Here is a 21,477-nt window from a genome sequence, read left to right as displayed (position 1 = left end):
TGAACAGCTCTCACATCTACCCCTTGCCTTTGACTTTTCACCTCTGGCCTGGATGGAAATACTGCTTTGGTTCCCACGCATCCCCTGAGAGGGCGGCAGCACAGGCTGGGACTCCCTGCAAGCCTTGCTGTGATGTGCCTCTCGGCGGGGAGCTGTGCACTGGTTGCTGGAAGGTTTAGATAACAGATGTGACAAGGCAGACAAGCGAGCACTCACTCCCCGAGCCCAGAGCGTGCTGAGCCAGGCACGCACACACTCGCCAACACCAATACCAGGAGAGCCGCGGCCGCCCGGGGTGATGGAGGGACTGTGCTCTGAGGGGCGAAGCCCTGCTAATGTCTCTGTGTGGCCATGCTGTATTTTCAGCTTGTCATCATGGCTGGGACAGTGCTGCTTGCCTACTACTTCGAATGCACTGACACTTTTCAGGTGCATATCCAAGGATTCTTCTGTCAGGATGGAGACTTAATGAAGCCTTACCCGGGGACAGAGGAAGAAAGCTTCATCACCCCTCTGGTGCTCTATTGTGTGCTGGCTGCCACCCCAACTGCTATTGTAAGTACAGAAATAGACTTCCTTCTTTGTTGTCAGATACTAAACAACATTCTGCCTTTGCTCCTCTTGCCCCTCTTTCGGGGCATTCAGCAGCGGCCTTATCAGGGGTGTCCTTGTTTCAGCCAAAACGAAGTGACTGGAGCTCTTCATAAAAGCTCATTAAAACAGGTGTTGTCTTTTATAAGTGACTTGCTCTTTGGTATCTGAATTTAAATATATACATATTTAAAGCATGTGTGAATGCCATAAATCCTGGCTAATATGTTAAGAAGAGCTACTGTGCTCTGGAAAAATATGCAGTGGGTCATGTGTATTAAGAAGAAGTCTTAAATGCAAAAACCAGTGTTGATATAAAGGCTCAGATCAGAGGGGAGTGGACTCCCCCAGGCCCGTATCTCCTGCTGTTTTAATTGCACTTCCAGAGAGGCCAGAGATGAGAGAAATCGCTTGACCTGAAGTTCCCTGTAATTCATTCTTGACGGCTCTGGCTCTGTTCACATTACATCACATTCAATTAAGTTGTAGCTTTACCTTCATTTATTTCTTTTTTTTTCTCTTGTGAGGCCAAAAACCAAAAAGGCCAGACAGTCCTTTAGGGAGACTCTTTCAAAGCATAAATCTCACATATCTGGATTAGCTGGTAAAGTGATTCAACACTCAGACATTTTAATTTTTAAAATGACTTTGTGAGGGTTTTAAAATATACATTTCAGTGTCTAAACATGCTGTAAGGTCAGATTGTCTGGGATGTAATCTCAGTGATCATTTCCCTCTTCTCCTCTAATAGATGCCTCCCAGCTCTCCCTTCTGCCCCCCAACTTGCCCTCTCCCTCTCCCTCCTTTTTGGGGCAATAATAAAATACTTACTGGAATGCTGAGGATTTTACTGATTGCTTAGACATTCAGCTCAAGTATTATTTTCTATGCAAATTTTTTGCTTACTTAAGATGAGAAATAGAATAGAATTTTGAAAGGTAATGTGGAATCATAATGAATGGTAATGCTTTAAGTTCATTTTGATCCTTGCTCCTAGGCTCAACCAGCTCCCCCCAGATGATAAGCCTGTGCTGTGGGGAGTAAGGTCGGCGCTGGTAAAACGTGAAGTATCTGAGTGGTTAATAACGCAGGCTTTGCGGTCTGACATACCTAGATTCACGCCCTGGTTGTGCGACTTTAGGCAAGTTTGCCCCCACCCCCTCCATGAAAATGGAGATAATGTGACTCTTTCATAGAGTGGCCTCCAGCCTTGAATAAAATAGCCTTGAATAAAATAAAAGATTCATACACATGACTTAGCTCAGTGTCCGGCATGTACTAAGTGGTTGGAAGTAGGGAAGAAAAGAACCTGGCTGGAAATTGTTTTTTGTTCTCTCCAGGGTCCTCTACCTGAAGAGAATGAGATTTCACTGAGAACCCTAGTGACACCTGCTCTTCAGAGCCATGGGATGTGTGCCCTCTCCCAAGGGAAGGCTGATCTCTGTATCCCTCTTACTTCTGCCTTGCTTATCCTTTCTCACCAGCCTGGGAGTAAGAGAAAGCATAAATCACTCCCTTCCCCGTACCTCAAAAGGCAACACACTCCACTCCCCAGATAAAATCAGGAGGCCACACTGGGTTCTGAAATGGCTTAATGGTGGCTCTACCTGGAGACAATGGGCTCAGTCTGAAATCAGATCCTGTTTCTTCCTGTCTCGAAAGCATGTCACTTCCTTACATATTGAGACATGAATCTCTGAGTGATCCATTGACCTACTAAAACATTTTCCTCTCTCCTTCCCAGACCAGGGAACAGCATAACCTAGGTTTTCCTATAGTTATTTATTATAATTGTAGAGATTTTTTCCATTTAAAAAAAACTAATGAAAGGAAAGAAGTAGATTAGTAAAAATTATGAATAAAAATAGTGAATCAAAAAAATAACAGAATTGATCAGTAAAATCAGGAGTTAATTCTTTGAAAAGTAAAATGCACAACCACCTGGGTAATCTAGTATAAGAAAGACAAAAGTTAAGAAAAAAATATGTATAAGCAAAAATACATGATCCTCTAAAAGTCTACCCTGTATTTTTATTTAAATTATTTATACACAATTATCTAAATTGTATATAAAATTCTGTGTCAATAAATGTTTACATCTCAATAAAATTGATAATATTCTATGAAAAGATAATTTACTAACAATGCCTTAAAAACATGTAGAAAAGCTGAATAGATGAATAACAATAGAATAGATGTTTAAACATGTCTAAAATTTATCTCACAAAATACTATGGGGGACACATAACTATAGTGTAAATTCCTTCAAACTTTCAAAGAATAGACAATCCATAACTATATAAAATGTTTCAGAGACTAAAAATAGAATACTCTTAAGTGCCAAAGGTCAAGTGCTGCTTGGAGGTCTGGGGAGTGTCCTCTGCTCACGGGCACCCTCATCTTCTGGCAGAGCACGGGTACTCTTGGAGCTCTTGTGAGTGGCGGCCACACCTGGTCCCAGCCATGAGACCAATGTAATTCCATCATAAAGATGCTGGGAAAACTGAAGAAAAGTATGGATTTCTACCACTTAGAAAGTCTGCATGCACACCCGCAAAGCACCCTCACTAGTCACAACCTCACTTAGGGTTGCTGATTCAGGCATATACAAAAGGATGGAAAGACCTGTCTACCTCAAAGTAAGCGTTTCTATCCTCCCTCAAAAGTAAATGAAACCTGCAATAAAGTTTTCAGCATGTGAGACTCAAATGTAAATATCCTTAATGCTTAAAAAGATGAACTTCCCAATGTAAAACTGGGAAAGGACAAGAATTGACAATTAGCAAAACAATAAATTATGTACATATAAACATTTCTAAACTCCTCAGTTATCAAAAACAGGACTTTTAAAAACACAGCATTTTCCCATGTAAAATTGACAAATGTTGTAAAGAAACATAGCCCATGTTGAAAGCGCAGATACTTTGATGCAGTTCTAGTCAAAGGGTAGACTGGCGTCTTCTTCCAAAGAGCAGCTTCTCCAAGATGTATTAAGAGTTTTTTAAACTTCAGACCCAATCACTAATTTCATTTTCTGATCTTGTGTTAAGGAAATAATCAAAGTTTTTTTTTTAAATGTTTTCAGTTGTTCCAATTATTTCCCCTTTGACTCTCTCCACTCAGCCCGCCCCCACTTCCATACTCCATCCTACCCCGTTGTCCATGTCCATGGGTCCTTCATATATGTTCCTTGACTAATCCCTTCACCTTCTTTCAAACAGTCCCCCTGCTCCCTCCTTCCCTCTTACTGCTGTCAGCCTATTCGTGATTCTATACTTCTGGTTCTATTTTGTTGATTAGTTAATTTTGTTCACTAGATTCCTCTTATAAGTGAGATCATATGGTATTACATAAATACAAAGATTTGTTTATCAGGATTTTCATCTCAGCAATAGTTTAATTAAAAAAGAACTATCTAAATACACAATATTAGTGGGTTGTGTACATACATTATGGGGCCGTCGTGTTTTTGAAACACCTTTAATAGCAATGAAACATGCTTGTGATTGGTTGTTAAGATTATTAAAAGGCTAAAAAATTGCATATAGTATTGCAAGGGAAACCTTTCTTCCTTCTACAAGAGAATCCAAAATTCTCTTAATTTTCTGGCTCTGTTTCCCCAGAAAAACAGATGATATGTATCTATATTACTAGACAAAATTAACCCCTGATTGGAGAATTGTATCTGGACTCAGAGAACTGTAATTACCCAGGGAGGTACCATGCTCTGACTTCCGAGTGCAGTGACTCTGGAAACTTGACATGTATGTTTTGGGACCTGGGAAGCTATGCCTATGGAGTTGCATACATTGACTTCTATAGGGCATGAGGCTTTTAACCCAGGGGGCTCCTGCATCCTCTTATATGTCTGAGGTCTCCTTACACCTGAGCTGTAATGCTCTGCTGGGCCATGGCAAGGACATGTACTGAAGAGGAGCACGCGATGCCTCCCTGTTGGTGAGATACGGTTCCTTTCAAGGGAACCGATGCCAAATGTAGGAGGAAGTGGTTGTCTGTGGGTCTAAATATTTGATAGGCCCTAAGAAGATACCTTGTGCGTGTTGTCAGCATAATCCCAATACATAATCATATGTAAAAAGACTGGTAAGAAACTAAAATTTATAGCGATTATCTGAGTGCTAATAGTACAGTTAATTGTTTTCCTTCTCTTTAATACTTTATGTATTTCTTCCCAATTCTACACGAATGCATATTATTTTCAAATCAAAAGATACGTATTTAAAACAAAATGTATACTCCAGCGCTTCTGGTGATAATTGTAAAATGACCCATCTTTAATAAGACTTGAAAATGGCAATTCTATTTATAAACGGCACTGCTGTGAACACAGGTGTACATAAGTTCTTTCGAACTGGTGTTTCAGGACTCTGAACCTAATGAACAAAATAAACTAATGAGAAAATAGAACCAGAGGCATAGAAACAAAGAACAGACTGACAGTGACCAGCGGGGAGGGGGAAAGGGGGTGAGGGTGGAAAGAAGGGGAAGGGGCTAGTCAAGGAACATGTATGAATGGCCCGTGGACATGGACAACAGTGTGGGGAATAATTGTGGGAATGGGGGGTGGGCTGGGTGGAGGAGGGAAAAGAGGAAAAATTGGGACAACTGTAATAGAATAACAATAAAATATTTTTTTAAAAAGAGAAGATGGCAATTCTCAAAAGCAAAGACACACATGGCCAAAAACAAACATAGTAAAACAGACCAGGATGAAAAATTTTCTCTTCTCTCTGGGCAAAAATTATAGATCTTTTATACTAAACGTTTCAGCAGAAACTTCTCCAGGTTTCAGATTTGGATTATATCTCTTTCATCAATTCCTTTCACCAAATGGCACAAATTGGCATGGAGGTCAAATGCTCCAATGGGAAGCCAAGGCGATAGGGTCAACGGACAGTGAGCTGGGTACTAAGAACCTACAGTTCTACCCCAGCTCTCAGGTGTGGAACCCTCATTCAGACCTGTTCCTTCCCTTCTCCTGGAGAAAATGTGACCAAGAACACTGACAGGCCTCCAAGGTGTGTGCTGAGGAATAGTCCCTAGATGATGGTGATAAGTATAATCTCTTCTAACTTACTTATATTCTGCAGTCCTGCTTAATTTGTCCTTTCAACATGCCAGTGGAATAGAAAATAGACATCCCAAAGATCATAGAGAAAGTATATGTCCAATTCCCTTCGTTTTTGAGTTGAGAACATTGTCACCTAACTAGGGCAAATGATTTGCCAGAGGTCCCAACTAGTTCTATACAGGACTGGGCAGATACTGGGTCCACTTGTATTTTTCTTCCTGAATGAGGGGCATTAATAGGAACCAGGGCTGGTTATAGCTGATGCATTGATGGCAAAGACCTGTGTAGCCTTTGAATCCTGCTGATGGTGCTTGATCTTCCCCCAAGATCTGAAAATAAATGAGCAGCATCAGAACAGAAAAAACAACTCTCCTGATGCTCAGGGACATTGCCCGGGAGCAAGGAGCTGTGTTCATTTCTTCCGTCGCATCCTGGGGAGAGATGGCTCATCCAAAAGCAGCCTTTACTGGGCGTGGGGGACACAAATCCTGAGAGTCTAACTCAACACAGGCCCTGCTTCTGATCACGCATCCTTCACTCTCTTCACCTTGTGGAGTCATCCTACTAAGGTTGCTTGGGATCCCTGCCTCACCTGACCTGAGTAGGCACCCCTACTCATCCCTGAGTAGGTCCCGTGAGGCAGGGATCCTGAGCGTGGCTTTGCCTCCAGTAACCATGTGACCTCTAAGTCATGGTCCTTCTGCGGGTTCAATTTCTCATCTGTAAATAAAAGGAGGGATTGGGATCAATGATCTCCACAATCTTTCTAGAGCTAATATTTCATGAGAGCTAGACAGAGAACATTCTGATTGGTAGGCTCCAAATGTCAGAGTCCCAATTCCCAGGTCTCTACTTTTTTTCTGGAGTTCAATTTTCCACCTCTGTACCTGGTCAAGTGTTTTCATAGGACTGCAGCTTTTCGGTTTCATTCTTTGTTTTTATTTTTTATTCCTCCTTAAACCCATTTCCTTTTCTCCCCGAAGTTGGAAGATGGTAAGACTCCTCTGGAGTAACTTGTGTGGCATGAACCAATGGCAGTTTTCAAAAACCGCAACCTAGACTAGTCCTTGGTGTTCTTCGCATTCTCAAGCATGTTAGCCATAGAAAAACCTCGCACCCTGCAGTGTGTTGCGCGTCCCTGTGGATGGGCATCAACAACCCCAATCAGTTTGCAGGATGCACATGAAAGGCACGAAGGATAAGACGATGTGTGCTTGATGTAAAAAAACTGTCATTTCCTATTTCTCCTTGTGTGCTTTGCTGTCAGAAAAGATCAGCACCACGTTGAGGCAAGACCACACAGGGATATACGGCACAGGGACGGGCCACTACTGTCCCGGATCTTTAGGAAAGGTTAGAGCTTGGGCACTTATTGTGTCCAGAACCATTTAGCTAAAAGTGGTGGCCCATGCTTCCAAGAAATCTACCACATGCATTCTAACCAACCTGGAAAACCCCAGCTGACTACTCTCTCAGGCCTCAGGCCTCCTCAATAAACTCAGACACTCAGAAGGCAGAGAACCTGTTTAGATAAGAGGATTTACTGGGCAGAGAATCTGATTTACCCTTATTTTATCTCAGCTCCAGCACCACAGGGCATGAGAAAATAGCTATTAAACCCTTTCCTTGGCCTCACAACAAACTAACAGCGGAGTATTTAGTATTGAAGCAGCAGAACGTTTGACACCCTGGGCCCAGGAGGCCTGAAACAGCTGCCAGTTTGCATGCACATGGGCACGATTGCATACACCAGACTCATCTAGAATTTCCCAGGAAAGGAAGAGACAAACCCAATTTGATAGGAAGGCACAATTTGGAGGAAGTTGTGAATTTTTACTTAGGGGATTTCTGGGCGGTAAGCCCTTCCACTGGATATAAAAGCCTGAAGCACCTGTGGATCACAGGGCTCTCAGTAAATGCCAGCCTGTGTGCTGGCTGCAGGGGGACACAGCTGCTGAAGCAAGGGGACATTGTAGGGCCTCGCACTGCCTCACAGTCTGCCTCTGCCAGGTTCTGAGCAAGCTTGTCTGCTGAAACCTCTTTCAAAACTTGGTAATTCACGTCCTTTTTCCCGTGATACATGATCACAGGACTTCTTAGTAATTTTTGTTCGCGTTTTTTTTTTTTTTCCCCTGTGAGCACATTTTCTTTGTTGCTAACGTACAATTTTTTTTCTGGGAAAAATTTACATGGACTTTTTAAAAACTTAAAGAAAAAAGTCAGTTTCCCTGTTTTGGGTCCACACTGCATATGAGGGCTCCACATTCCTTCACAGATTGTTTCTCCCCTGACGTCATTCCATGGGGAGATTTGCTCACCACTTTTGAGATGCCCCTTCTAATGCTTGGTGACTAGGTGACTGTGTTAATAATCTTTGATAATTCATTTCTTCACAAGATCATCATTTGCCTAACAAGACATGATGACCAATTTCCTTGGTGATTACAATGCCTTTCACTTTTTTTTACTGAGAGCAGTATTTTAGCTAACTTGTTTTTTTTTGAGATCTAACAAAAACTCTTGTAATTTCACTTAATCCATAGGATATGCCGAGACAATGTTTTCCAGTAGTGCATCCTAATGAGCCTTTATTTATCAGGTTGTCGTCAGCTCCGAGATGTAGACTGACATTCCTGTGCCTTGTATATGTTTTTATTTTTACTGTTGACACTATTACAGATGTCCCCATTTTCCCCCCTGGCCTTTCCCACCCTGCCATGTGTGCCCGTGGATCAGGCATGTATGTTCTTTGGCTCGCCCCTTCATCTCCTTTCATCCGGTTACCCCATCTCCTCTGCCCTCTGTCAGTCTGTTCCATGTGTCATAACTCATTTTAAATCCCCATTTCTCTTGTATCCACTGTCCAGAAAAAAAAGGCATGAGAATCCACTCTGCTCTGAGAATATAGCCTATCACCTTGGTGCTGCATTCTATAACAAGTGTGAATTTAAGATCCTTCTGAATGGATAGATGCAGCCCCACCATTAAGACCAGCAGGAAGGCTGCAATCAGCAAAACACTTATTATCACAGCTGCTGAACGTTTTCAAAATGCCATCCATCCTCCCGATGACCTTGATTCTGTTGAAGGCCTTGAGCTTTGAAAGGCATAAGACATGTCTAAAGCTAAATTTTTTATTTACACTTAGGTGCAATAAGCAGCAGTCAAGAGCTCTTGAATCTACCAAAGCTCAGCAAGTGAGAGGACCAACCCTCTCTGCAGACCTGGTTGTTCAATGACACTCATTAGGAAAGGTTAAGGCAGAGTGTGAAGACGTCGGCAGGCATGCCTGGCAGCATAGTCTATATGTTTAAAATCTCCTGCATCATTTTTAAACAAAATCTACAGCACAAACCATGTCTGCCTTCCTTGGAAATGCTCATGCCAATTGAAGCCCCTCAGGGAGACTATTGGAAGCATGTAAAAATCCCCGGGACTGAAAACTCTGAAGCCACTTAGACCCTAATATTGGGACATGTGCAAAGAGCAAACTCTCTCCTCTTCCTCCAAGCAGAACCTACAGAGGGGGCTGCCAGACCTGTGCTGTCCTTTAGGAACCTGAGTGACAGAGGTATCAGGAGATGTGATGACTCCGGAGTAGGCTGTGTCCACTTGGCTCTAAAGGAAGAGAGGGATTGCGAGAAACCACTCTAGGCCTGGTGGTTTAACTGATGGCACTGAGATTGAAGCCCCATGATGTGATTTCAGTTTCCCTTAATGTGCCTCTCTTGTCAGCTCCTATTGTAAAGGCAAAGATGTTGGAGCTGAAAAAGTATCTTAGAGGTCTTCTAGTCCAATACACAAACTGACAGATTGAGCCCTGGCTGGTGTGGCTCAGTGGATTGAGCACCAGCCTGTGAACCAAAGGGTTGCCTGTTCAATTCCCAGCCTGGGCACATGCCTGGATTGCAGGCCAGGTCCCCAGTATGGGGCGTGCAAGAAGCAACACTACATTGATGTTTCTCTCCCTCTTTTTTTCCCTCCCTACCCCTCTGTCTAAAAATAAATAAATAAATAAAGTCTAAAAAAAAAAAAAGAAACTGGCAGATTGACAGATGAGAGACTGAGGCCAAGAGGTCAAGTGACTAGTTCAAGGTCAAGCAACTGGTTCAAGATCAAATGCCTGGTTGGGCCAGTGCAGAGCTAGAGTCACACATGTATCCTTACTCCAGGACTAGGAATAATGGAATTTTTTTAAAACCAATTCCAACAGACGTACTTGCCTAGATGACCAGGAAGAGAAGGCAACAAACATTCTTTGAGCACCTATAGATGCTTGGACATACATTTTTTTTAGTAATCTCAACAATTTTCTAAAATATTAACAGTTATTATCCTCATGTTCAAAATCATGAAAAAAGGGAAAAAATGAGGCTCAAAAAGATTCAATTACTTGCCCAAAGTCACCCATCAAGAAGGAAGAAAGCTGGGATTTCAACTTCACAGCCCACATTCGAGAAACAGCACTGACTTCGATGTTGCCCATTACCAGAGCTACAGTTAGCGTATGTGTGAACCTAGAACATATATTCCTGGAGTTTTAGGTGTCTTTTTAATGCCAACTACATGCAACATCAGTGAGTCCCCCTTAAAAATGTGAAATTATATCTTATAGTACCTATTTTCTTCTGCAGACTGTTTATATTTTGAAGTCTAAAAACCGTTCCCCAAATATTTTGCATTTATATCACTTATTTATCACTTACCAGATCTCCTGTAAAACACTGTGGAGAAGTGAACTCTAAAAGACAGCACACCAAACTAATATATTACATTTCAGGGTTATTTATTTATTTGCCATTTGGGTTTCCATATTTTAAAGACAACTTTATTAAGATAGGCTGGTTATCCTTATTACTTAAAGTATATTTACTGTTATCTAAATGCCTTTTGCCACTTGGGATTGTAGCCAGCATAGCTGGGGCATGAGAAATGCACTAATGGAATTCATTTGCAGTCCATTCATTGCCAGATCGAGTTTGGCCTTGATGATTTCTCACCCGAGGGTATTCTCATTTGCTGCGAGTGATATGATGTTTGTTAGCTAACAATCAGAAAGGCCATAATAGGTAGGGCAGCCAGGGCCCAACACATGGCAAGTTCCACATGGCCCAGCTGCTCTCTGAACAGAGTGGAAGATAGAGGCCGAGTGTGTGTGGCAAAGATACAGATGGGGGAAGCCAGGCATTGCCAAAACCAGAGTCACAAATCTGACGCGATGTGCAAAATGGCATCTAACGCGGACTGGAGACCTGGCAAGAAAGGAGACCCCTTCCCCTTATCGAGCAGAAGCCTCTTTCTCCCTTTCTACAAGCAGAATGAGGCCCTATATGAGACTCTAGGACCCAGTGGATGGAAAAATAGCACCCTCTGTATGGTCAGCAAAATGCAGGAAAATGAACATCCACGAAGCCCACTCACTGAGGTCTGAGAGCTAAACTGTTTCAGCAACAACCTTTATGTCCATCAGTCTTAACTAAAAACCAGGCATCTCTTCCTACAAAGGTATACATTATAAGATGACTTCCTTCCTTCCTTCTTTTTGTAAACATTCATTATCACTTAATATATTCTACGCATTAACTAGATACGTAGATTAGTGTATATGTATATCCTTGCTCTGAGATTTTGTTATGCTTCATACCTCATTTGTGATTTGAATATTGTTGTCCAATAACAACATTTTTTGTACTGCCAATCACCTTTGACATGCGAGTCCTGGGATGTTTTACTAATGGATTTATTTGCCAGAGTTCTGTTTGGTCTGCTATGCCTTGAAGTTATTTTGTTTCCATTTTTGTGTGTGTATGTGTTTTTTGTTTGTTTGGTGGTTTGTTTGTTTGTTTAGCGAGAGGGGAAGGGAGAGAGAAAGAGAGGGAAAGAAACATTGATTACCCGTTGCCTCTTGCACGCCCCCAACTGGGGACATGGCCCGCAACCCGGGCATGTGCGGTGACCAGGAGTCACACTGCTAAGCTTCTGGTTCACAGGCTGACGTTGAACCCAATGAGCCGCACCAGCCAGGGCACATGTATTTTTTAATAAGAATAGGCTGTGTATAGATCTTTCTGACACATCATCTTGCTTCTTTGCCCTCTTGTGTGAGTAGAGGAAAGCTTCCGTGAATGTAGAGCCCCTAGAATTTGCGGAGCTCTTTCCTATAGATTAAGGATGTTTTCAGCTTCTGAAATGGCTGCAGCAAGCAGTGCTTCTTTCTTTTCTTATTTTTTCTTGTGTGTGTCACTCTCCATCCCATTTCCTTGATTTACTTTTTCATCATTTCATGACATTACATCAGATATTTATTAGTTTGTTTGTGTTGTTCCCCCAACCCCCACAGCTGGAACAATTCCCTCTCCAAAACTAGTGAATGCAAAATGAGTATACGAGTGAATTAATTTAAAGGAGATCACTCACTTTCTGTCACTTAGTCCTTGGTTTTTATTTTTTCTTAAGCAGTACATCAATAAATGCATGCCATCTACTCCAGGTTGGGAATTTCCTTCAGTGTCCATCTTCAGAGAAATTAAGGTCAGAGGCTTCTGTCTATAAGTAGATCCTCTAAAGATTCAATCTTTTATTCATTCAACAAATATTGATTGAGACTACTATGTACTGATCCTATTCTAGGCACCATGGGGGGTGGGGGGCAAAAGTCCCTCCCATGAGGACATCATAGTCAGATGAAGAGGGACATACAAACAATAATTGTAATTGATTGCACAGATGTCAGGAGAGAGATCTGTATGACGTGTTGGGGGAGCAATGGCAAATCAGGGTCCCCTTTTCCTGAGGGGGCCTGGCAAAGGCTTTGGGAAGAACACTGACATTTTCGGTGAGTTTAGAAGGCTAAATAATAAAAATCATTTTTCTTTTATTTATAATCCACCTCATTAAACCTGTATTTCAAAAGACCTTCATTAATCTGACATGCTTTATTCATTCGACATTGATTAACTACTATGTGCTTTCCACTGGTTAGGCCCCTGGGTTACAACAGAGACTAAGAGAGGCATGACATCCCATAGCAAAGAATAACAATAATAGGTAATTATTTGCGATAAGAACTAGAAAGGAGAAACACAAGGTAAGAGATTCATGTACAACAAGAATGCCTACGCTAGCCTGTGGAATAGAGAAGGTTCCCTCGAGGAAATACTATTTTGTGTGTCCGAGCATGCATGAATTTATCTGCGTCTGTTCCCTAAGATAAAGAAGAGTAAGGCAGCTCCATCATGAATGGTAGGGACAGACAAAGCCCCTTGGCACCTTATTTTGGCAGAGATAGGTCTTTGGGGCAAAAGGGGGAGGGTTGAATTCTTGAAGCCATTCAACTATTACATGGCCGAGCTCATTAACTCATTGTTGATTCCAAGGTATGTTAGGCACAAAATATTTCAGCCCCTTCCAAGGTGATCCATGCTGGCCCATTATTTGCCTGTCGGACACTGAATTCTGTCTATTTCTAGCCACTTCCCACCTCATTTTGACTTGCCTATTACCTTATTTCTGTCTGCTACACTGGTCTTTCTTGTACTTAAGACTCATATGAGTTTTTCAGTGTTTAAAACACATTGCATTTAATGTGTTTTGTTCTCTATGTTCTCATTTATTAGACACAAATTCCATGGATATTTTTGCTAAGTCAGTAGAAGTGTAGTGATTAAGAGGAAGAACCCCAGAGCCAAGCTTTCTTGGGTTCAGAGCTGGGGCTTGTGACTTTGATGACTGTGGACAAATGATTCAACCCCCTCTCTACCTCAGGTGTCTCACCTGTACAGTCAGAATGACAATGTCGATGTAGGGGCCATTTCCGAGAGCTGCATCAGACGCAGCCTGGCTGTGTGTGGCCAAGTCCCTGAGGCCTTCAATTTCCTCACTTATGAAAGGAAGGGAAAGACATCTGTAAATGATTCCAGTTATAAAATTCTGTAGTTTAATTTCCATCACCCATGTGCCATTCATGACATTGTCATCTTTATTCAGCTAAACGGATAGTCCATAATGACAGGGGGGAATGTGAGGTGTGGGAAGTCTTAAACATTGATTGAGTTTATCTGAAACCACAGCATATGCATGGCAAAGAAGAGCATCTATGACCCCACATTCTTCTGGGGAAATGTTGAAATGCAGGATTAGGCAACTAAAACTGGCGTAGGATGTGGTGGGAAGTGTGCACTTTGACACCCAGATGTCCTGGGTGCCCACCCGAGTGCCGAGTGTGCCAGCTGTGTGCCCTGCAGGGTCAGTGGCTGGACCTTGCCGACCTTTCCTTCTTCACTAGTGAAGCAAGAGCAGTAGTATACTGGGCAGTAGTATACAAATAAGAGCAGTAGTATAGTATCGCTGCCTATACTGGGGGTCTCGTGAGCAGGAAAAATGCTCTGATAAAGTGCCTGACACCCAGTTTTCAATAGACGATGATAACTATTAACTTTTTATTCTTCATTGACAGTTCTCAGTCTTCAATTGTGGCAGTGCCAGAGCTGGTGATGACTGGCCTCGTGATAGTTCCTGATTTTAAATGGGAACACACTGTGCCGTGAGCTGTAAGCATAATGAAGAAATATAAGATGTAGTCTCTGTCATCAGGGAGCTCACAGCCTATTTGAAGGCATGATGATTTAAATGGTAATTACACATGCATTAGTTCAAGATAACGAGAGAGAGGTGCCAATCATAAAGAAGGGACAGCCAACCAGTTCAGAGGAGGAGAAATGCAGCACAGGCAAACGTGTTGAAATAAGGATTTATTATGTAAATAAAGGCAGCGTTGCCATATAATGAAGTAATAACATTGTGATGTGTGCATGTCACACCTTGTTGGGCCCAGCTTTCTCTGTCGTTTCTCAGTATTGCAACTCACATACTGAGTTTAAAAAAATTCACTCCCAGGAGGAGTAAGCCTTACCATGAATTCTATTACAATTTTTTATTTCAAGTGGTATTTTTATGTGACCTTAGAGTTTAGTACGATAGCCTGAAATCTATCTGGAGTTATTAATCCTTGCTTTCTCTGATTCTTTTGACGAGTTCAATGCAAACTGCTCTTTAATTTGCCATCTCTCCCATATGATATCTTTTAAAAGGATTGTGGAGCCTTGGAAGTTTTTTGTGTTTTTGTTTTTGAAGCCACTGGTCTTTTTTATCAGACAGCTCTCTAACCTGACCTTTCTCAAACATTTCTCCTGCAGATTTTTATTGGTGAGATATCCATGTATTTCATAAAGTCAACTAGAGAATCTCTGATCGCCCAGGAGAAAACAATTCTCACCGGAGAATGCTGTTACCTGAACCCCTTACTCCGGAGGATCGTGCGATTCATAGGTGAGTACGAGAGCGTGCTGAACTGAGCCCCCACTTCTGGGTAAAACCTGCTAAACGTACTAAAGGTGAAACCACTTGAGCAAGAGTTCTTTGAGGATTTTTCCAAGTGCAGAAATTGAGCCTGGTCATAATGCCAAGTCAAGGTTTTGATCCTCGAAGTAGTGCTTATCAAATTGTCTTATGAATGATTGCAACTTTTTTTTCCCATACACAATATTTATCTGCGATTCTCTCTGGACGTATCATTTAATATTGACTGGAGATTGCCATGTACTGTTTCGGTGAATCAGGCAAGGGTAGGGAGCAAAAAGGGACACCCATAAAATGAATTTAGAAATAATCAAATTTCCTGACAAAGCTTTTCCAACAAGTAATTTTGTTATGCAGAGAACTTAATGAAGTATGGGAAATCTAATCCATCAGGTTCTTGAAAATAACCTGTTTTCCAACCAAAGTTGGAAAGCAAATAGTTTAATTATTGTTCATGACAAGGAGAAATTAAGGCATGTTCTACACCCTTCCTTCTGGGACTTTTACAAAAACTCCCGGGGTGATATGGATGACGATTACAGCATGGGAATGAGTGTGTGCCTGGATATAGGTAGCATACAGATCTTGCAGAGTTCTTTCTTCTCTCTCTCTCTTTTTTTTATTGTTGTTCAAGTATAGTTGTCTCCATTTCCCCTCCCCCCACCCCACTCCTCTCCATCCCACCATCCCCACCTCCCACCCTCCATCCTACCCTCCTTTGGCTTTGTCCATGTGTCCTTTATACATGTTCCATGACAACCCATGTTCCCCCCTGTTATCCCTTCCCACCTCTCCTCTGGTTACTGTCAGTTTATTCTTTATTTCGATGTCTTTGGTTTTATTTTGCTTGCTTGTTTGTTTTGTTGATTAGGTTCCACTTATAGGTGAGATCATATGGTATTTGTCTTTCACCACCTGGCTTATTTCACTTAGCATAATGCTCTCCGAGATCTTGCAGAGTTCTTACACAGTAGATACTCAATAAATAATCATTACAATGTTCTAATCAGATCTTCGTGGAAGCCAGGATAAAACTCCCAAAAACGTGAACATGCTGGTAGGAAAACCAGCCATGATACCATTTAGAACATATAGAACTGACAACCGAGAAAGTGAAGGCCTAAATACGTATGCTCTTAATTCTATTGGTTGTCCTTAATCTTTTTTTTTTTTTACCTATTGTAAAAAAGGACTGAATTCCTTTAAGTCATGAGTGAATGATCACATCAAAATCAAGTATGCAATAACTACTATGCTTGGAGTGGAAATGAGGGAAATAGTGGAGTGGGAAGCCTAAGAAAATCTAATTTGAAAGCAGCAACCCTTCACATTAATGTAATCTTCAGCATTTACAGATGTGATTTGCAGGGTGACCTGTGGCAGCCTGTGGTCAGCTCATCTGGGCACACCCTGATCAGAATGATGTCACTGCTGTCTGGTTTACTCACCCAAACAATGGTGGTACCTTTCAAAGATTTTCAGAGTCTGGTCACTTCCCAGGACAGTGGCTAAATAACAAATTATCAGGAGAAAAGAGGAATGAATATTTATTATACAGGACAATAGACTGGACACTTTATATACACTATATTATTTATTCTACCTACCACCCTGTACAGTAGGTTCTAGTCCTAACTATACAGATGCAGAGTCTGATACAAAATGGGATACAGTAGCTTTTCCCAAGGGGAGAGGGAGAGAGAGAGAGAGAGAGACAGACAGACAGACAGACAGACAGACAGACAGACAGACTATGCATACACATGTACTTAATTTGTTTCAGGGGGAAGATTTTTTGCCCACTGTTTGATCTGCTTTCTGCACATGTACTTAAAGCAAGTTATTCAAAGCAGAGGTTTATTAGGTCACAATTAAATGAATGTATCTTTTAAAGTCACTGTTATTTTTCCTTAGCAAAGATAAGTCATACCTATTTGTGACCCACCTCAGCTGGAGCAGAGTCCAAACAATGGAAATTAATCGGCATCTGTCATATGTATTAGGCCTGCCTCTCTGCATTGGCAAGGCAAGTCTTCATTCACTAAGAGATGTCAGTAGGCCCCCACCGTCCGGGAATGAATCCTGCAGATTGCCTGTGGTAGCACCCGAAATTCCCACTTGAGTCACTGCATTGGGCTGAGACCTGGTTTCAGGAAGACCACTATTAAAGTAGAAATTTCTCACTGTGGAGGAGCATCAAATTGCCATTTTAATAATCAATGACACATTGATCCATTTTGGTCTGTCGTAAACTAACAGACACCTGGATCCTGGGAGCATAAGCTAGGGACACGCAAATGAAGAGTTCAGCAGCCTGAGATGCTGGTAATGGGGAAGGGATGCCAGAAGAGGGAGACAGCCAGTGGGAACAGGTAAACCTTGGAGAATTAAGGGAAACAGCATTGAAAGGGAAATGAGGGTCTGGGGAGGTTGCTGGATAAAGAAGCACTTGCTACATACTTTCCCACTTTTGTTTTATGACACCCAGGGTCTGCCCAGTTGCTTAAACAAAAAACCTGGAAGTCATCCATCTGGGAACTTGCTTGAAATGTAAATCCTTAAGCCTCATGCCATAACTACTGAGTCAGAAAAACCGGGGATGGGGCCTAATAGTCTGTTTTATGACAAGTCATCCAGGTGATCCTCACGCATGCTGAAATTCGACAGCCACAGGTTTGGGCCGTTAAAGTTGCTTGCCCCTTTAAGTGATCCCTTCACTTCTTGTCTTGCAACTTGGCTCCATTTACCCCAGCCCTGCAAAAACGCCATTCATTGATTGCTTTGCAGATTTTTCTGGAGAAAAAATATGACCAAGTCATGTTCCTGCTTAAAACCTTTCAATGTATTACCAGTGTTTTTAACAGTTGATGCCTTGCCTCACTTACTGTTTATGTGCTGCTCCTTCTGTCCAGAATAAGCCACTGCCACCCTCTCACTATCAAAACTGGCAAGTTCTATTCGTCCTTCAGAATGCTGCTTATACATTACCTCTTTAGCAGTCCAGAAAGCTAGCTTCCTCATCTTCCAGGCCCCTGCTGAACCTTATACCTACGTCTTTCATAGGCACTTAAGTCCTATAAAAGATGTATTGCTGTAAGTCCATTATATGTAAGTTCATTACTCCTATTAATTTGTGATCCCTTGGAAAGCAGGGACTGTAATTTTCAACTTTGTATCAACGGCATATTGCAAAGTGCCTGGCACTGAGTAGGTTTTTAATAGGTTTCTCCTTTTTTGGAGCAAAAATATACTCTGTTCAATCACAGATCTTCCTCAGATTGCTTTCAGAAATGCCCAGCCCACCCCCCACTCCCACAGTCAATCCCCACACCATTGCCCATGTCCATGGGTCATTCATACATGTTCTTTGACTAATCCCTTCCCCTTCTTTCCACCATATCCCCCCCGCCCTCCTCCCCTCTGGCAGCTGTCAGTCTGTTCCATGTTTCCATATTTCTGGTTCTATTTTGCTTGTTAGTTTATTTTGTTCATTAGAGTCCTCTTATAAGTGAGATCATATGGTATTTGTCTTTCACTGACTGGCTTACTTCACTTAGCATAATATTCTCCAGTTCTCTCCATGTTGTCACCAAAGGTAGGACTTCCTTCTTTCTTTCTGCTACGTAGTATTCCATTGTGTAAATGTAATCTTTAATGCACAAAGCAGAGCTGAAAGTGGCACCTTAGTTCCCTAATTCCCTTTCTGATCTAGTCTGTGTAGCATAGACTTCAACAGATAGCCCTGTGCTCCATTCCATAATCCAAATTAAACTTTAAATGAGAAAATGGCAAGAATAGCAAAGTCAAGGGGAAAATATCCACATTTCACCATCTTCTCCTGTAGATAAATGCTGTTGTGTTGACCTTGACAGGGAGGATTGAATCCCTCTGATTCACAAATCCAACAATATTTGCTCCCCCCAAAGGTTATCATAAGAAGGATGTCCTACCTCCCAGGATTTAGGTGTAAACTCCCATAGTTAAACTCCTCTACCCATTTCTAAACTACTGTATAGTTTAAGTTTTATATGCATCATGTGGGAAGGGAGGAAAGGAATTGGCTGACCTAACAAACTTGACATTTTATAAAAACAAATGGAGTCAGATTAGCAACATGTATTTGGATTTCTCCCTTTCCTCATTTCTTCCCTCTCCTTCCTTCCCTTCTTATACCATTTCCTGTGGCACTGCCTGAAAATGAACAATACAGAGATGTTAAGTTCTCAAGAGAGAGAAAAACCTGTATTCCTTTTCAGCAGCAAAGCAAAATAAGGAAGTCGCATTTTCCCAAAACTTCATGAAGATAAGTTCAATTAAATTCTTTTCATTCACAAATAAACTTGAGTAAACATATTCTTGTAAATGTCAATTATTAAATAGTAACTTTTAAATTTAATATTGAAAAGTAATAAAAAATCAGAATTCAATGAGGGTTTTTGGTTTGTTTGTCACATAGAAGGAAAAGTAAATTAACTTTCTCTTCCTGAATAACTACTTTTTTTTTGAGTTAAAGAAAAAAAATGGATCCAAATATGCCAAGATTAGACTGTCTGTTAGCACCTAAAATAGCCTGTCATCCAGAAGCTATTTATTATGGGCTTTTCATGTGGAATCACATAGTTGCTCCATTGTTACTTCTAATAAAAATGTAATTAAATTCCAAGCAAGTCTTATGCCATTTAAGTCAGGTCTAAGGAGTCGATAGCACTGGACCAAATAGAACGTGCCATGGTAAACAGTTAATTCATGTAACACTAATTAATTGCCATAAATTAAGTGTGACCTAAATGAAGCATGAATATTTTAAGTGCCATTTCAAAGGTCACCATGTTCTATGGTTGTAAGAATTGATACCCTGAGACGAGCTTAATGTTAGCCTTTTGAAGAGCTAGAAAATCCTTCTCAGTTTTGAAAGTCATTTAAATGTGCTTTATCTAAATACTTTATTTGATTCAATCAGTCCATTTCTACTTGCATTTACTTTTCATACTTAAATTATAAACTGGGGGAATGATCATATTCATTCAACCTTCAAGGAATAATTTGTCAGGCATGTACTGTATACTAGGCACTGATTCAGGCGATAAGAACATATCAGTGAACCAAATAGAGATTTGCCCTCATGGAGTTTATATTGTCGTGGGAGAAACCAGACTTTAAATAAGTAAATTAGAGTGTTTGTTGGAAAAGTGCTATGGGGCAATATAATGTAGAAAAGGGATCTGTGGAGGCAGATAATGCACTTTTAAATGAAAAAGGAGAACCTGTTCTACAATGAGAATTGTCTAAAGTTAGCAGTGACTTCCCAGCAAGAGAGGGACCACCCAGCCAACCAGGAGCCCAGTGAACTAGGTCAGCTGCATGTGCTAACTGAGGAAGTTGAGCCTGGCGGGTTGTCTAAAAATTACTTGAAGTGCCCATGCGTCCAACTTCAGTTTTGAGACAAGAGGCTAGACCTTAAAAGAAAAATGTCAAGAACAAGGCAGAGCATGGGCCTCTAAACAAGTGGAGGTATTTCTAGAACTCAGCAACAGGAGCCAGAGTTGAAGGTCAGGTATATATAGATCAGGAGGAGAACCCAAGATGGATCTGAAGGGGGGAAAATGGAGCCAAGCCACCAGACTTTGAGGCTAAGATGTTTGGTACTTACTACTACAGGTCAGGGTTGGCCCTTTGGTTGGAGATCAAGGATGCAGGGAGAGGAGGGGTGCTGAAGCTGGAAGCCTTGGTTGACCTAAAAGGCATAGCCAGGGATCCGCCTCTGGCTCAGGGCTTAGGAAGTTGTGATCAGGCTGCTTTTGGTTGCTCTGCTCAGTGCAGAGAACAGATCTCCCCTTTGAACGTCATCCTTGGTGAACCAGAACATTACAGACCCCAACAAGACCCCGGCCCAGAACTCTACAGGTTACTCTAAATATCAGGAGGAAAGTTACTTAGTCTTATGAGACTCTAGTGATCCTTTTCCAAGGGTCCTTCCAAATACCGGTGTTTATAGAGGCTGGACTCAAAAGGACTGAGCAGATTGCTGCTTTCTCTAGCACTTTGCAGATTAGCCAATGAAAATTCATGGCACTTGAGTGAACTTATTTACTATTAAGCTGAGTTTCTCAATCTCAGCACTATAGACATTTTGGGCCAGGTGATTCTTTTCTGCGTAGGGGTGGGGGCTGTCCTGCACATTGTAGGATGTTTAGTAGCATCCTTGGCCTCTTCCTTCCAGCTACCACTAGCACTCTCCTTCCCCACTAATGAAAAATGTCCCCAAACATTGCACAATGTCCCATAGGGACAGGACTATCCTCAGTTGAGATCTGAGCTTTAGAGGTTTAAGAAAACAAGTATATTTTAAAGATTTTTTTTAAAAAAACGAATATTTTTTTGCAAGATAGTACACACGTAACAAAATTAGGCACAGCAAGGTGCAAAAATACTATCTG

At 41.5% G+C, this 21,477-nt stretch overlaps 1 protein-coding gene across 2 annotated transcripts in view; it reads left to right on the top strand.

The window, feature by feature from the left end:
- The window catches only part of PLPPR1 (phospholipid phosphatase related 1), a 229,977-nt gene that overhangs the window by 187,474 nt on the left and 21,026 nt on the right, over nt 1–21,477 (top strand). For both annotated transcript variants that reach the window (XM_024560050.3, XM_045195309.2), the window contains 2 exons: nt 367–555; nt 14,878–15,010. In XM_024560050.3, coding sequence (XP_024415818.1) covers nt 367–555; nt 14,878–15,010 — 322 coding nt within the window. The remainder of the gene's footprint in view (nt 1–366; nt 556–14,877; nt 15,011–21,477) is intronic.

This window comes from Desmodus rotundus, chromosome 1 (assembly GCF_022682495.2).
Source record: "Desmodus rotundus isolate HL8 chromosome 1, HLdesRot8A.1, whole genome shotgun sequence".
Classification (NCBI taxonomy): Eukaryota; Metazoa; Chordata; class Mammalia; order Chiroptera; family Phyllostomidae; genus Desmodus; species Desmodus rotundus.
Note: the sequence above shows the minus strand (reverse complement) of the source record. Positions and strands in the feature narration are given on the sequence as shown.